Source organism: Theropithecus gelada, chromosome 3 (assembly GCF_003255815.1).
Source record: "Theropithecus gelada isolate Dixy chromosome 3, Tgel_1.0, whole genome shotgun sequence".
Taxonomy (NCBI): Eukaryota; Metazoa; Chordata; class Mammalia; order Primates; family Cercopithecidae; genus Theropithecus; species Theropithecus gelada.
The window spans coordinates 182,494,431-182,511,802 of record NC_037670.1 but is presented as its reverse complement, the minus strand read 5'-3'; the positions used below and the strand labels follow the sequence as shown (position 1 = coordinate 182,511,802).

At 49.2% G+C, this 17,372-nt stretch overlaps 1 protein-coding gene across 2 annotated transcripts in view; it reads left to right on the top strand.

The window, feature by feature from the left end:
• The first annotated feature begins 416 nt into the window (after positions 1-416).
• PTPRN2 (protein tyrosine phosphatase, receptor type N2) overlaps positions 417-17,372 on the top strand; it is an 898,882-nt gene continuing 881,926 nt past the window's right edge. For both annotated transcript variants that reach the window (XM_025379168.1, XM_025379167.1), the window contains exon 1: positions 417-655. In XM_025379168.1, coding sequence (XP_025234953.1) covers positions 544-655 — 112 coding nt within the window. In that variant the 5' untranslated portion in view covers positions 417-543. The remainder of the gene's footprint in view (positions 656-17,372) is intronic.

Sequence of the window (17,372 nt, the reverse complement as noted above, 5' to 3'; positions counted from 1 at the left end):
GGGCCTTGCCGTCCGGGCCAAGGGCGCGGCTTAGCCCCAGCCGTCCCCGGGGACAGTGCGACCCCCAGCACCGGGCCGGGAGGGGCGCGGCGGCAGGCGGGGAGGGGATCGGAGGGCCAGGCGGGCGGCAGGAATGCAGCTGGGAGGGGACGCGCGGGGGCGGACGGGGCGTTCCGAGCCGGGAGGGGCGCGAGCCGGGGCGGGGAGGCCAGGGCCGGGCGTGGGGCTCCGGGCCGCGGCGCGGGCGAGTGGGGAGGGGAGGCGGCCAGGCGGGAGGGGGCGTGGCCGGGGCTGGCCGGGGGCGTGGACAGGGCGTGGCCTGATGGCGGACGCACGTCCGGGGGCGGGGCCCTGCAGGCGGGGGCGGGGCCGGGGCGGGGCCGGGCGCTGTCCGGTGCTGAAGCTCAGCCCGGCGTCGCCGCAAGAGCGCCAGAGGCGCGGCGGGAGGAGCTGGCGGCGCGCGCCTCGCTGGGCCCGGACTCGGCCGCCTCCCGCCGCCTCCCGCGCGGCCATGGACTGAGAGCCGCCGGCCAGGCCGCGGGGATGGGGCCGCCGCTCCCGCTGCTGCTGCTGCTACTGCTGCTGCTGCCGCCACGCGTCCTGCCTGCCGCCCCCTCGTCCGTCCCCCACGGCCGGCAGCTCCCGGGCCGCCTGGGTGAGTGGGGGGCACGGGGGGAGGGGCGCCTCAATGAATGAGTTGGGGGCGTTGTGAGGGGCGCCTCCGTGAGGGGGTCAGGGGGAGGGGCGTCTCGGTGAGGGGGTCGGGGGGAGGGGCGGCGCCTCAGTGAGGGGGCATGCAGGGAGGGCGCCTCAATAAATGAGTGGGGGCGTTGGGGGAGGGGCGCCTCACTGAATGAGTGGGGGGTCGGGGGAGGGGCGCCTCNGGGCGTGGGGGAGGGGCGCCTCACTGAATGAGTGGGGGGTCGGGGGAGGGGCGCCTCGGTGAGTGACGGGGCGGGGGGGAGGGGCGCCTCGGTGAGTGAGTGGGGAGCGCGCCTTGGCGAGCGGGTGGGGGGCTCCGGGGGTCTCGGGGTTCCAGCGCGACACCCTCAGGCTCTGGGTCGCAAGTCCCCGGCCGCGGGTCGCGCGCCTCTCTGTCCTCACTGGCGGCTTGGAGCAGGTCTCGGGCCCCTGCCTCAGTTTCCTCCCCGGCGCGGCCTTCTGCCCCTCCGCCGGCTCCTGGGCCTCACGCCCCCAGCCCGGCCACTCGGCACCCCCCTGGGCCTGGAGCGCGCGGCCCTGGTCCGGCGTGGGTGCGCCTCCCGCTCGTGTTCGCGCCGCGTGTGCCGCGAGGGCTGGGCCTCGGAGGTCCCGCTGCGCTCGCTTCTACCTGCGTCCCCCGCACGCCCCGCGGGCAGCGCCGCCGAAATCAGAGGACATTTTTCCTCCGTGGCAGCCGCGGGAGGAAAGGGAGGGCGGCAGCTTCACGGCAGCGAGGGAGTGGAAGCCGCTCCTTTCCCAGGCGGACGCCCCTGTTTTAAACCCATAAAACCTCCAGTCCCCGGCACCTCCTTTCCCGCTAATCTTGTTTATTAAGAAGATTTACCATAAAGCCAATGTTTCCAGGCGGCTTCAGGGCCAGAATTACACATGACAGGTTAGGATAATCGGTGTCCACGGGGCGCAGAAGCAAACGCAGGCGGGGACGGTGGGGGGTACTTCGCCGCTGCCCAGCGCCACCTGCACCCACCTCAGCGCGGCTGGGCTCCGGCACCTTCCTCCCGGCCTCTAGGCCCTTCTGGTCTCCAGTAGGCTTTATTGTCAAAATCCCAAACAAACGAAAACTGCAGAGAACCAGGTATCTTGACACAGTCTCCCTGGACTCCTGAGTTGACGCTTCCCTCTGTCAAGCCAGAGTCCCCTGAATTCCTCCCTTGCCTTGAGGTCTCCTCACACTCCCTAACCTGCTTATCTCTGTTAGATGAAACACATGTGCTGGGAAAGGAGGTCCTTGCCCACCTGCCTTGGCGTCCTGGGAGGGAGTGCCTGTGCTGGTCCTGCACCTCTGGGATGCTGCCCAGTCACTGTGCCCTCAGGGCCCGCGTGAAGCCCTCACCCTTCCATGCTGGAGCACAGGTGAGGCCTGCACGGGAGGCTTGGGGGCCGTGCTTGCTCTGCCTCCTCCTGGTGCCTTGCCCCCTGTCAGCAAAGAAGGTCCAGCTGTGCCCCAGTCGCCTCTTGCTGGGGTTGTATTCCTTCCTCCATGTGGCTTGACCTGGCCAGTCACCTCATGGGAGAGTTGTTTGCTCTGACGCCAAGTGCCGCCCTTTACCTACACATGAAGCACACGTGGGCGTGGAGTGTCCCGGGCAAGGCAGGTAATTGTGGTGTGAGCTGGAGGCTGGTCCTTGACTGCTTTCCTTGCCATTGCAATGGCCAGTTCACAGCATTCTTCCAAAATCACAGAGAAAGTCAGAAAGGTGGGGGGTAGCTGATAAAGGGAGCAAGGGAAAACCCAAAGATGGAAGTGCAGGAAGAGAGGAAAGCTGCTAAACTGAATGATAATGGCCAATGCAGCAGTGTTATTTTGGCTAAGAGCAAAGTTGACTCATAATTAAAACTGGTTCCATGTTTCCCTCGGCTCCGATCACGGTGTCACTGGTAACAGAAGGCTGTGTCATAAGGAGACTTATGGACACACTCATTTTGTGGGAAAACATTAAGGATGCAGACATCGTGCGAATTGTTTTGAGGACTCCAGGTGAAAGGCATCGCCTACATTCTCATGTAATTGGAAACTGCCCCAGCGATACAGACAAACAGTGAGATGTATGTGTTGTCTTCTCATTGCAGGGCCCACCTTGGGGCAGAATGTGGCCATGTGTCAGCTACCTCTGTCCCCTCCACCTTGTACCCTCCTCACTCAGTGTTGCTGCCATTTTGTCAGAACACAATCCACAGAGAATGCAAGGAGAAGCTTGCTTAATTGTGCCAGGCAGGTGCTGCCATTTTTCTTTCTCTCCTGTCTGCATCTTGTTTGGCAATGGTCACACCAACTACGTTGTTCCAAATAATGAGGCTCGATTAAAGATGCACAGAACGGCCTTAAATCTGGCCCAGCTGTGCCATTTGTAATCTATTTATTTATTTACCTACTAACATTCAACTTCAGGTTGAGGCCTCCAGAACACATGTGGTTCAAGGAGATCCAAGTTTTTGCTCCTCTGTTACATCAAAAAGCCTTGTAGGTTAGAACTAGTGGTTGATGTTAACAAGACCTAAAGACCAATTCTTTTTATATAGGATGCCTTGTCTTGAGCAAGAGGCAGGGGCCCTTCTCATGTAGACAGTGAAGGAGCTCTTGATGAAACCCAGGGTCGATAACTACCGTCTCTGAGTTTATTCTCATGGCCTTGAGCCGCACTCCACGATGCTGACTTATTTCCAGAACAGCTGTTGGCAGCACCCCGTGGTAGTGGAAGTCTCACTGCTTCCTCTCTTAAAGGACACTCTTTTCCCCTGATTTATTTAGTTTCCTGCCCTCCCATCACCCACTCTGCCTGTTCCTTTCTGGTCGGAAGGGCTCCCTTATGGCATTAATTAATTATCTGTGAGACCATTATCGAAGCTGAACACAGGGGAACATGGCATCCTTTCTAGTGACACGATTCAGCTTTGCTTGTAGCCAAAGTAACATTGCTGTGTTATGCAGGGCTGTTCAGACAGCCTAATGGTCTTTTCTTCGTATGCTTCAGTCTTTGAGTTTTCCTCCCCACCGGCCCGCCTTTCTCTGTGATTTCCGGGCATCCTTTGTGCAGGTCTCAGTGCTTTTTCCTTAAGTTTAACTTGAACATAAGCCCTTTGTTAAGGGCTTTACGCTGTTCTTCAGTTACATGGAGTCTGACTTGTGAACCTGCTCAGGTAGCCCCTGTGTTTAGGGGGGCAGTTTTCTAAAGGCCCCTACTTCCTTTTGCTAAAGAAGTACAGCTTTCATTTGCCAATGATAGAGTCAGCCTTTCATGCAGAATTTTGCTTGGAGAATCCAGATTCAGAACCAGTGGGCGCACCTGGCTGTGAAGACAGGAGATTGTTCATTTTGCTCCTTTGTTTTGGCCTTCCGATTTGCCTACACAGACTTTTCATTCACCAGGGAGCCCACACAGAGCTGAGAGGCAGAGCCATCAGAGCAGGACTCTGCTGGCTTTGTGAAGGAGATGGCATGATTGTTTATTTTTAAATCAAAGGATCCTTACTGCCGCAAAAGCACAAATCTATCTTTACTTCTTGGGGTCCGGAGCCTTTGATTCCGTTTGGTTGGATGGTAACGAGCAACCTGCCTCTTCACCCAAGAAGAGCCTGCTCCTTGCACGTCTGTGAGCTTCTCTGCTTGTTGTTCCCTGTCTCTCCTGCTCAGTCTCCATCAGCCTAAGGGCTGATGTTCTGGGCAGAAGGAATGGGGTATGTTGTAAACCCCAGACTTCTGGAAGAAGGAGGTGCCAGACAATGGGCTCACTCATGAAGCTAGATTCAGGAAGCGGGATATGGGGTGTCAGGCTCAGAAGGGATGGGCAGGGAATGGAAGAGCTTTTAAAATGACTTATCAGTGCTGAGCTTAGCTGTGTGTTTCAGCGTCTGGCAGCTCTTCTTCCAAGCTGATTTGTTTTTGTACCTGGTGATCAAGATCAGTGGTGTCCGCCAGGGAGGTGAGGGTGGGCAATCACTTTGTCATGGTCCTCTCTCTGCTTTGCTCTGAGATGGTGTTGGGCCCCGTCCTGGCGCACAGCGGGAATCTCTGTGTGCCATGAAACGCCCGCATGTCGGGTGTCCAGCTTCCTGTGAAGAATAGGGCTGTCGACACAGGGTGCACGGGACCAAGTTTAGGTGGTGCAGCCCGAGGCCCCATCTTCTGATGAGATCTGTGGTAACGCTGATGCTTTTATGTGACCATCATTTCTGCATTCTGGGTTTGTTTTGTCCCAGCGTTCATGCAGTATTACTTAACTTTTGGATGCAGTTACACATCGACTTTTCTTTAGATTTTGAAAGTGAGGAATATGGGACTAGGAAGGGAAGTGAAGCCTCAAGGAGACACAGGGGTCAGCTAAGCTGTCATCAGACATGGTCTCATTAAGAAAGTTCCACTCAATGCACCTGGCTTTGTGGGTGAGCCATGACCACTGCCTCTTTGAGGGTTACTTCAGAATTTCAAATTCCTTATGAAAAAGTGTTTGCAGCCAAATGTGGCCCAAACTAATAATAGCTCCCTGGCACTGGGTGACAGATTCCTTAAGATATGCCTGGGTATGTACAAATATTACTAGTTTTAGGACTTTTTTTTTTTTTTAAGATGGAGTCTCACTTTGTCACCCAGGGTGGAGTACAATGGTGCAATCATGGCTCACTGCAGCCTGGAATTCCTGCACTCAAGCAATACACCCGTCTTAGCCTCCTGAATAGCTGGGACTACAGGCACACACCTCTGCACCAGCCTAATTAAAAAAAAGTTTGGGTTCACGAATAAATATAATAACTAAAAAATGAGCAAAAAAGTTAAAAAATGATTAATTTTTTTTAAGAGATGGGGGGTCTTGCTGTGTTGCCCAGGCTGGTCTTGAACTCCTGACCTCAAGTGATCCTCCTGCCTTGGCCTCCCAAAGTGCTGGGATTACATGCATAGCCACTGTGCACGACCAGGTTTAAGGATGCTTTGTGTGTGGAGAGGTGAAGAAAAAGCTTAAGAACTGGCAGAAAGGGTTTTCATCCAGCCGAATCCCAAGAGACGAAGGCCAGATGAGCCTCGGCTGACTAAGAACCTCTCTTATTTTTCCTGACATGATGTTCCACTTCTCAGAGAAAGCAAACAGCTAAATTCATGGCAGATAACCCTCCACACCACATAAAAGCACCTGGCAGCACTTTCCACATTAGTTTAAGTTGACCTTCATCAACGTAGACCCAGCTGGACTTGTTTTTTAATCGTAGTTGATGGAAGGCCAGAAAACCTGAGAAGCAGAAAACAGTCAATCCACTTTTTCACTGCTTGGAAACAGTGTGGAAACAGAGTGTGTTGAAGGAAGGGCATTTTTTTTCTCTTAATCCCTGTTATCTCTAAGAACTCTGCCACAGTCACTATTTAAATACCTAGAACAGGAAGTAAAAATGGGTGAGGCTCCCTTGGAAACACCTGCTTCTGCACATTTTAAATACCTTTTTTGTTTGCCACTCTGCCTCACGAGGCTGGTAAGTGGGTGACTCTTGCAGGCGCCTGGAAAACTGGACCTCGGACTACTGAGCTACATTTGTCTTGAATGGCTTCTGTGTGTGTAACATAAAGAAACGAGAGATGATGAGTGTTTAGTGACAGTTACTCAGTGCTAACTCTCATCTCTGGAGGTGGTAAGAGGGCATTTCACTTCCTTTGTTTTTGTCTGTTCCCTCCAATAGTCCTAACTGGGATTCGGAAAACCAAGGATGTTCCCGTGTAGTGCCAGGACTAGGACTGTCTCTTGTGAGAGTCATTCGAGGCCATGGCAGGTGGCAGGGGATGAACTAATAGTTACAAAACCGATTCTGGAGCTTTCTTTTTAAATTTTAATTTTAACTTATCATAAAGTAAAATGGACTTTTCTTTTTTGGTGTACTGTGTTACATATAGATTCAGGGGGCCATCTCCTCTGTCAGGGTACCGATCATTCCATCACCCCCAAAACTTCCCAGTGTGCTCCCGTCACAGTGACAGCCTCTCCCATCCCTGTACCTCTGGGTACCCCCAAATCTTGAACCCCTGAGCCTTCCATGTGCACTGACATGTATTCCTCAGAATAACCCGTATAGATATTTCTGTCTTCAATTTACAGATAGAAAGACTGAGGCTTGGAGTGGTTGAGAAATGTACACAGGACACCAGGTGGGTAGTCCTGGGATGGGGTCCTAGGTCTCTGGAGCCTCCTTTCTCTCCCAGTGGTCATCCCAGGATGGGCCGAAGATTCTATGTACTGTCAGAACACGTCTCTCTGGCTGCACAGAACAAGGACGTCTGTCTTGTTCTTACAGGAGTGGGGACCATTTCATGTGTCAAACTGCCTTTCTCTGAGGAGTTTCTCAACCTTAGGCCATGGAGATTCTAAAGTGCTCTTTGGCACCAGCAGGAGATTGATTTTCTGGGTTGGATTTTGTTTTGGGTGTCAGATTCAAATATTTGGTGTGCCTCTCTGAGGGAATTTTGATGTTTGGAAATGGACGACTTATTTTTGGAGACTTTTGGCCTTCCCACAATGGCAGGGAATGAAAATACCACCCGAAGGATTCACTACTTGATATGTCCATAAAAATTGTATGTTCAGAATGCTTTCTGGGCTTCCGTCAGGTTTTTAAAAATGTGGTGACACAAACACCAAAGAAGCGAGCTCTCATCTCACACTTGTCATAACAAAAACCCACTTCAGAATAAGGGATGAGAGAGGGATTACTTTCCTAAGAACATTTATTTAAGAATAGGTTCTGTTTAGGTTTGATGTTTAGAGTGGCAAGCAGGCAGGGGGGTGGTTCAGGGACTCCCTATTCTTTTCTGAACTATGCTGGTGGAAGGAAAGAGTAGAAATTTCTATCATGTGACGTGGGCGTGCTGTCACCACGTGGTTCTGAAAGCGCATTTGGAAAAGGCTTCTGATGCAGTGTTCGGTATACAGCACAAAGGACGTGTTTGGAATGGTTTGGTGGAAGGAATTTTCAGAAGGAAGGCTGACCTGGTTTCCGAAGGAAAGGACTTCATATTAATTGTGCAAGTGAATTCTGATTCCAAATGTGAAATACATTCAACTTGTAAATGGATGGAGCCGCTAATAAAATTGGCAATCAGAGGCCGTGATTTTAATCCAGCTCAAAGCAGAAGTTAATCTGTGGTACAATTTGAGGCTGACCCCACAATGTGTACATTCTCTGAAACAGGCGCTCTTCTCGCGGACTGCGCACACCAGCGCAAGCTCCATTTCTTAGCCTGAGGCAGGGGATGGAACGTGGGTGAAGCAGTGGCAGGAACTGCTGTCTGATGACTTCCCACCTCAGGTCCATTTTGTCCCTCAAAGGACATCTCTTTTACCAGGAGTTTTTGAATCTCTTGCTCTGCTTTGCCTGAAAACAGGCCAAGGTGGAGATCATTGGACTTCCATCTGATCTGAGTGTTGTGTGCTGAGATACAGCTGTAGTTAGAGCTGCTGTAGAAGGCACAGCCATCAGTTCCTATGGAGCGGCACCCATTCTTGTGGTGGAAGCCTTGTGGCATCTATATGCCTGCTTTGTTATGCTGTTATGGTCCTTGATTCTATGAAATAGCCAACATGAAATTATGATCAGTTAAGGTAACAGAAATTGGGCTTTTTCACTGAAATGGAAAGAGGATTCTAGCAGAGTCAGAAACTGCAGGTGATTTCTGCAAATATGATAGGGAATATGTGGATATGTTTCAAGAGCACAAATTAAATGACAGTACTGCTTCCATGCAGTGTGTTGACAGATTGAGAGGTCACCTTATCTTTCCAATCAGATAATCTTTACAGTTTGCACTTGCACTCATATTAGAAGTCAAGAGAAATGGAAGGACTTCACCTATAATCTCTCTGGATTTATACCTTGAGCAAAATACCTGATTCTTCATGTTTTTGAGAGGATTAGCTGTGATGAGTGGGAGAGTCCGTGGTAACCACAGAGTTTCTGATAAGTCCTAGTGGTTGTTATTTTTGGATGCTCCAGGTTTCTACAGTTAATGTTGGAGGTGGTGGCTGACAGGATGGAATATTGTTATTGTTAGAAACAATATTACTTTAGAAAATCCTAGTCTCAGGTGAACTGACAATAGAGATTATTGCAAAAGCATTGCCATTATCTTTTAAAGAGTAATATCATTTATATTTCTTAATAGGCGTATCCAAACAGGTCACATCAATGAGGATGAGGCCTGATTTTGTTGTGATGATGAGAGTAACTAATGGTGAGAGCCCTTTGGAGTTTATTTCACATCATCCCTTTGATGACTGTAAAGCCCTTGAATAAAAGAAGTGGGACTTGGCCAGGTGTAGTGACTCATGACTGTAATCCCAGCACTTTGGGAGGCTGAGGCAGGCAGATCATCTGAGGTCAGGAGTTCAAGACCAGCCTGGCCAACATGGCAAAACCCCGTCTCTACTAGAAATACAAAAATTAGCTGGATGTAGTGGCAGGTGCCTATAATCCCAGCTACTTGGGAGGCTGAGGCAGGAGAATCACTTGAACCTGGAAGATGGAGGATGCAGTGAAATGAGATTGAGCCACTGCACTCCAGCCTGGGCGACAGAGGGAGACTGTATCTCAACAACAACAACAACAGCAACAACAACAGCAACAACAACAACAATAACAAAAGGAATGGGACTTAAGGGAATAGTAGACACTGGGAATGCTTAAACAGGGGAGGGAGGAAGGAGCCAAGGGTCAAAAAACTACTTATGAAGTACTGTTTCCTCATTTGGGTGACAGGATCATTATAAACCCAACAGTAGGCATCACTCAATACACCCACGTAACAAACCTGCACATACATGTACCCTTTGAATCTATGATTTTTTTTATTATTGTTATTTTATTCTTAAAAATTTTTTAATTTTAATTTTTTTTTTTTTTTTTTTTACAGAGACAGGGTGTGGCTCTGTAGCTCAGACTGGAGTGCAGTGGCATAGTCATAGTTTACTGTAGCCCCGAACTCCTGGGCTCAAGTGTTTCTCCCTACTCAGCCTCCTGAGTAGCTGATACTACAGGTATGTGCCATCATGCCTGGCTTGAACTCCTGGACTCAAGTGATCCTCCTTTCTTGTCCTCCCAAAGTGCTGAGATTATAGGCATGAGCCACTATGTCCAGGCCCTGGAATCTAAAAAAAAAAAAAGGTGACTTAAATAATATTCATACAAATTTCTTACAAGTTTGAGTAGAAAGTATAATAAAAAGAGATAGTACATACCCTTTTCTAAGATATGCTAAAAACTTTCTTTTAAAATGTTTTCTTGTGTAATATTTGATAAATGCAAAATTCAGAGCACGTTTTTTAGTATACTTGGCATGTCTAGGTTGCACTGTTTTTAAGTGCCTGAATTTTGGTCTTGTCAACGAGCTTGCCGGGTGGGGGTTGTTCCGTTTGCTCTTCTGAAGCGAGGTGAGTATCTGGCTGGCTTGCTTTGCCCTCTGGCCTGCAGGGTAAGGGTGGGCAGTTTTGCTGTGCTCATCTTCCTGGTCTGTGGGGATGGCAAGGGGAGAGGGAGGCAGCCGGGCAGTGCAGGGTCTCTGTTAGGGCCCAGTGCAGTCTTCAGAGTTTGACAGGGCCCTTTCCCTTACTCCACCCACTTAGGGTTGTGTCAGATTCCCAAGGGGACACCTGTGGGCTCTGGATGGGCCCTGTCCCTGTCATCACATCCCATACTTGGGGATCGGTTGCTCTGGTGGACCCCATTCCTGTGGTCACGTCCCATCCTTTATCTGTCTGTTTTATCAGGTTACAACAGTCTTCCTCTTAGAGGAAATGAAGACAAGGTGAGTGCTCACTTTGCTGTTTGGACTTTCTTAGGAGCCCTCAGTGTTGTGCAGGCCCCATGCTGTTTGTGGCATTTGAGAGGGTTGGGAGCCCTCGGTATTGTGCAGGCTCCATGCTGTTTGTGGCGTTTTAGAGGGTTGGGAGCCCTCAGTGTTGTGTAGGCCCCATGCTGTTTGTGGCATCAGGCAGGGTTAGGAGCCCTCAGTGTTGTGCAGGCTCCATGCTGTTTGTGGCATTTTAGAGGGTTGGGAGCCCACAGTGTTGTGTAGGCCCCATGCTGTTTGTGGCGTTTGGGAGGGTTGGGAGCCCTTGGTGTTGTGCAGGCCCCATGCTGTTTGGGAGGGTTGGGAGCCCTCAGTGTTGTGTAGGCCCAATGCTGTTTGTGGCATAGGGCAGGTGGGGAGCCAGATACCCTGTGCATTTCCATCTTGCTCCAGAACCTCTGTCTTGACCACTGGCTGTCAGCCATGGCTCCCCATGCTGTGCTTCTGTGGGACCTCTGTGGTGTGTTCCTGTTCCTTATGTTCACTCAGATCAGCAGCATGTTACTCCCCAGAGGCCTCTGTGGGAAAGGTAGGCAGAGGTGCTGGTGGGAGGCTCTTTAGCGGCCCCTGTGTCCCATGGAAAGCGCTGGTGGTGCAGGCTGTGGGCTCTGGGGCTTGTCCCGAGAGGGCCCCTCATGTTTTCAGCCCTTTTTCTAGCTCACATTTGTCCCTGGAATGTGCTTTAAAAATGCTTTGAGGCAGAGTTGTGTGGAATAGAGAAACTGTGACTTCAGAAGCAGAGCTTTACAGAGATGTTCGTTCTTGCAGAACCAGTGTGGCCTGAAAACGGCTTCTTCTGCATGAGCCTGGCAGGGTCGCTGTGCAGGCAGCTGGGCTGGCAGTGCCTGGCTGTGAGTGACTTGGGGTGTTTGCAGACACACAGCTCTGTCTGAGTGACCACACCAGGGGACACACCTCACCCAGGCCTGGGAGTTCCTGCTTGCTGCTTGTTTGGGGTAAGAGGCAGGCTCGTCCAGCGGGAAAAGTATTGACAACACATGGACTGGGGATGTTGCAAACTCAGAGAACATTTTTTGTATGAGTTTTTCATTGCTGTGAGCTTAAGAAGAAGGAAGCATTTTGATCACTTGAAAATGAAATGTTTTTAAGTGGAAAATATTTTTAAAAATAAAGATTAGATTCTTGGTTTAGTTTTCTATAAAACAATCTACTTGTTTTTAAATTTTTATTACAATTTCTAGTAATACTGATATTATTATTGGTTATATCTATTTTGTCTCTTTGGGAAGTAAGATGTAGTTCTCAAGAGATGTGTTGATTTAGTGCCCTTCTGAGAAAATAAAAGGGTGCAATTGTGCGAAAAATTTGGATACTTATGTAGATATGCCTCTTGTATCCTCCACAGGTTCTGAGGGGGTGAAATATAGATGTAAAACCTGGCCGGGTACATTGGCTCATGCCTATAAACCAAGCACTTTGGGAGGCTGAGGCGGGAGGATCAATTGAGGCCAGGATTTTGAGACCAGCCTGGGCAATACAGTGAGACTCTGTCTCTACAAAAAAATGTAAAAAATTAGCTGGGCCTGGTGGCACACGCCTGTGGTCTCACTTACTCGGGAGGCTGAGACAGGAGGATCACTTGAGTCCAGGAGTTTGAGGCTACAGTGAGCAGTGATAAAAAGTAAAACCCATCTTATGGGGCTAGCCAACTACATTATTGACGATATCAGTGAATAGTAAATGTTAAAAAGTGACATGTTTGGTTTATTGGTACTTTTAAAGAATATGTAACATTTGTTTAATGATTTAATATTTTTCATAGCGCTCTGAAAGAACGTGAGATATTCAGGGTAAGTTTAAAGTCAAGCACTATGAAAAAAAAGAATGTCCCAGATTGTTACAGGTGATTTCACATAAGATAACATGTTTGACAAAGACTGTAGATAAAATGAGTACTAACTCCAAAATCAAAGCCTCATTTTGAAAGATTCTACCATGTGTGGGTATATTGTTAGCATGTTCCAAATGTTGAAATAGTTCTTCTAGACTATTAAAAGATGCTACTGTCCTGTGTAAAATAAATGACAAAAGGGAAGAAAAATATGTCCTTTGAAGAAAGGATGGAAGTCTGTTTTAATTTGCAGCCTGAAGGAGAAGAGGATGAGTAGTCTGGTGGTGGCCACTTCTGCCGCGTAAATCAGTGGCTCTCACCTGGTGCCTCTGCTGCTTGGACTAGGTGGATGGCGGACAGCGACGCTGTTCGACATCCTGCAGTAGGCAGGACACTCCATGGAGCCACCCACCCAGTGTGCCAGCGAGGCCCGTCCAGCAGCCTGATGCATGTGGAAGAAGCTGCCGGGCATGCAGTCCTCACATGTAGGAGAGGAAGAATTTGGCTTAAATTATGGCAGAACAAACTTTAAAAGAAAGAAAGAAGTATTGGCCCCTTCCATGCCACCTTCCAGTTCTGGCTAGAGTAACTGCCACTACTGGAAATCTGATCCTATCACTCTTCTGCCAGAGCTGCCCCTCACATAACCTTATGAACAAAGCCCAAGCCCTGGGCAGGGCTCTTGGGCCCTCACTGGCAGGAGGCTTCTGCCTCATCCCCCTTGTGGCCCCTCCTCTCTAAGGCTCACCAAGTGGTGTCTCAGTGTCTGATGGCGCCACCAACAGAAATGTGCATTTATTTACCAGATACATATTCTTACTTACAAGTTATATATGTGCTCTACTGAACTCATTGTATGTTTATTATAAAAAACTCAACACAAATTTAAGAGAATGAGAAGTAAACATCACTAATGATTAAAATATTTTGCTGAAGAGACAAAAACTTCTTTGTATTCACTAAAATTTTTATTAATGTGATTAATAACATTTTAGATACTTAGTTGTTAAATGTATTTAATCTGGAGAGCTTCAATCTATGGTTATTTGCTGTCTCGATGCACAATATGTGTTGAGAACAGTACTCATGGCTACTGAAAATATGCATAAGTCTATAATTGAGAAAGTCCAAAGGATGATTTTTAATCTTTCTGGTTGCCTTCCTGTGGGTCTAATTGTGATGCTTTCCACTTCAAAATGTGTCTAAAGAAGAGCTCCCATTGGAAGTACAGATTTTCTTGTATTCATGTTATTAACAATCCACAATTCCTTTCTAAGAATCTTTTCAAATCTCTGATTACGTTTAGTTAAAATGGGTCACCTCATCCATAAATCTCTTCACAGGCCCATGGAAACTACAGCATAGTTTGAGAATGGCACAAGGGGGCCCACTCTTCTGGCACCAGACCCCAAAAAGCCATTTGCTGTGGGGTCTTGTGGGGCTCCAGCATTAGCCATATGTCAAACTTAATATTCAGGAACGTCTAAGGGTGGGCATATCTCAATATATATGTTCAGTAATTTTTGCTGAATAAATGAATATATCAGTTACAGATTCTCAGAGCTGGAAGAGTCCCTGGTCCAGTTTCATCGATTCATAAGTAACTTCTACATAAGGACATTCAGACCCAGGCATGGGGAGTGACTTGCTGTTGACACCTTCCTGGACAGAGACCCGAGCTCTTGATTGGTTGGTCTTCAAGGAAAGAACCCCAGAGACATGAAGCTGTGGTGAGCACTGGCAGTCAGAAAGGAGAAGTGGTCATTCCTCCAGACCACTTCTAGCTCTGTTACTCTAGGATTGGATTGAAGATCCCTATGCTCACTCTTTACTTTTTAAAATTGGTACCAACGAATGACTTTTCACAAGTAACATAATCTTTTTCTGAAAATTGCTTAACTTTATCTAAAATTCTATTCTGGCCTCCTCAGCATCCAAAGTTGACGTTTTCTGCATTTCTAGGAAGCAGATTCCCTTTCCCATCCCCCCTCCATTTCTCTGAACATCTTGAGTTGTTTAGCTGGGTATAAAGTGTTAGTGACATACAAAGAAATGTTGATGTTCAGATGAGGCATCTGTACCAGAGGATGATCATTAATTCCCATTAAGTATTTTTATAAAAGTAAAATGAAGGAAGAAAATACATTACTGTGTGCCTCAGAAGACTCTTGTCCATTCATCATGCATCATGCTAATTACTCTTTTAAATTTAGATTCTTAGTCTAAGAACATTTCAAAATGAATTAACAACTATTCTTCAGCTTAGAAAATGTCATGGAGTGAGATTTATTTATTTAGTTGGAATAAAATGTAAATCATTCAGAAAGTGTAAACTCATACTTGCAAGCTTACTCTACTGGCAAAATCAGTGGGCTGATAATATGTACTATGGTCTCATCTTTATTTAGAAACTGCTGTTCCTATATCAGCTTAATCATTTTCCACTGAAGAACAAAGTGTAAAGCAATTTCAGTGGCAAAGATCTCTGAGTGCTGTGTCCAGTAGTGGTGGACAAAGGGAGTCAATGACCCTGGCACTGAGAACAGATCTGGACAAAATGTATGAAATATATGAAGCATCACAGTGATGAGTCAGACGGCAGAGACCCAGGAGAAGGGCAGGGATGTGGCACTTAGGGTCACTGTTTTCCAGGGAGTTAGCCAGTCCTGATCAGGAGCCTCGGAGAGTTATTGGGCAGGGGTCCCTGGTATGCCTCAGAGACTTAACTTAGGACCCAGCAGGCTGCACCCAGAAAGGATTCAGCAGACAGCTGTCTTCGTAGGCACAGAGCTGGCTCAGTGCCCTGGTGGGTCAGGGCTGTCAGGGCTGCTGGAATCCTCAGCCGCCAGATGGGGCAAAGTGGATATTCTCTGGAGGAGGTAGCATAACTAGAGTCTCAAGTTAACCCCACAGTTGTTCACATCACTACCTAGTACCAAACTAAACAACATTCTGAGGGGAATTCATATGTTTATCCTTTTCAGGTTCCTCTATCTCACTGTGAATGAAGAGGATCAGGTTTCCACCCAACTAGACAATTAGCCAGACAGAGAAACCTCTTTTCAGAACATTGTACTGAATACCTACTATGTGCTAGTTGTTGGACTTGCAAGCACGAGCAAGACAGAGTCCCTGCCCTCCAGAACCTTCCCTGCTTTCCAGAAGCTCCTGAACCTTTTCTGCCTTCTAGAACCTTTCCTGCCTTTCAGAACCTTCTGTGCCTCCAGAAGCTCACTAGGACTTTTCTGTTTCCAGGGCATTCCTAGTGCTTGTCTTATAGTAGAATTTCATTAGGTTAATTCACTTAATAACTCTAGAGAATTTTCCATGTCGTATATACTGTTCTTGGCTTGGAAAATTCTTATTCATCTCCATGTGTGGTAAGACTTTGGTGAATAAATGCACCATTTTTATTCCATGGATATTTATTTTGTTGTGTTTCCTAATATTTGCCAAGAAATGGAAACAGCAGCAATGAAATTCGCTCTTATCTTTTTGGATCCTTAAGAATTAGGTGCTTTTTTTTTTTTTGAGTTGGAGTCTCACTCTGTTACCCAGGCTGGAGTGCAGTGGTGTGATCTCGGCTCACTGCAACCTCTGCCTTCTAGGTTCAAGCGATTCTCCTGCCTCAGCCTCCCAAGTAGCTGGGATTACAGGTGCCCACTACCACGCTTGGCTAATTTTTGTATTTTTTAAGTAGAGATGGGGTTTCGCCAGGCTGGTCTCGAACTCCTGACCTCAGGTGATCCACTCACCTCAGCCTCCCAAAGTGCTGGAATTACAGGCGTGAGCCACTGTGCGGGCCAGAAATACGTGCTTTTCATCAAGTGTGCCAACAAACGGCATAATTAAAAAAAAAAATAAGCAAAAACAAAACCAAAAAAATTCCAAGTCCTGCCACAGGGCTTGGAAATAAAATGAAATAAAATAAAATGAGATAAAACAGAATGGATTAAAAACTGAAGAGGCACTAGGTGGAGTGTTGGGTGCGGCTCCAGCCAGTGCGTCAGCCATGGCGGCGGCTGCTGGGAAGGCTCCTGTGCGTGCCTTTGCCATCCGGGCCCCGGGCTTTGCTCCGCAGGGGTGGGCTTCTGAGCGGTGGAAGGCCAAAGATAACCAGGTCCACGCACGTTTGTGTCTTTCCACAATGTCGGGCTTTTATGGATGCTTTTAGTCTCAGTCACAGAAGCCATGAGCTCCACGGAGTTCCTGAGGAGGCGGGTCTCCTTGGTGCTTCCTGGTCAGTCCGTGGTCGGAGACGGTGGCTCCCAGGCTCAAGCCTCTGCGCGGCCTCTCAGTGTTGCGAACCGTTTCCAGCCGTGTGCGTCGCCAGTGTACACGTTACAGCGGAAACAGTCCACAGCGGGCCAGGTAACATTTCGTGTCAAGGAGACGGTGCGGGAGAGCGGGCTGGCAGGCCCCTCGGGGGCACGGAGGACACGGGGAGTCTTCAGTGGCAGAGCCGGCCGGGGGTCAGGACCCACCACGGGCAGACGCGTCAGTTGAGGGGTCCGAGCTGCCGAAGCCGCTTTCTCCTGGTGCAGAGTCCGCCTGTGAGGACGATGGTGGGAGAGGGTGCTCGAGGGCGCTCGGTTCTGGCCTGATCTGGTTGGACGCAGCTTTTATTATGGATTAATTTCTTTATTCAGCAAAACACCTGGTCCCGGTTGGCAGCGCGCGGTGGAGTGTGGGGTGGAGGCCTCCGAGGGCGTCCCTTACACCGGGCGCGCTGCTCAGGGCGAGGCCCCGGGCCCCAGGCCAAGGAGCGGCCTCCAGAAGGACACGGAGCCCGGAACCGCGGGCTCTGGCTGCGCCTCCCCGCCTGGCTGCCCGGGTCCGCCTGCGGGGCCTGGAGTCGGCACCGCCTAGAGCCTGGGGCCCGGCCTCCGCCCGGCGCAGCGGCTCTGAGGGAGCCCGGAGGCGGCTTCTCGGGGATTCCCCCTGCCTGGGGGAAACGGGGGGCGGACGCGCCGGAGGAAA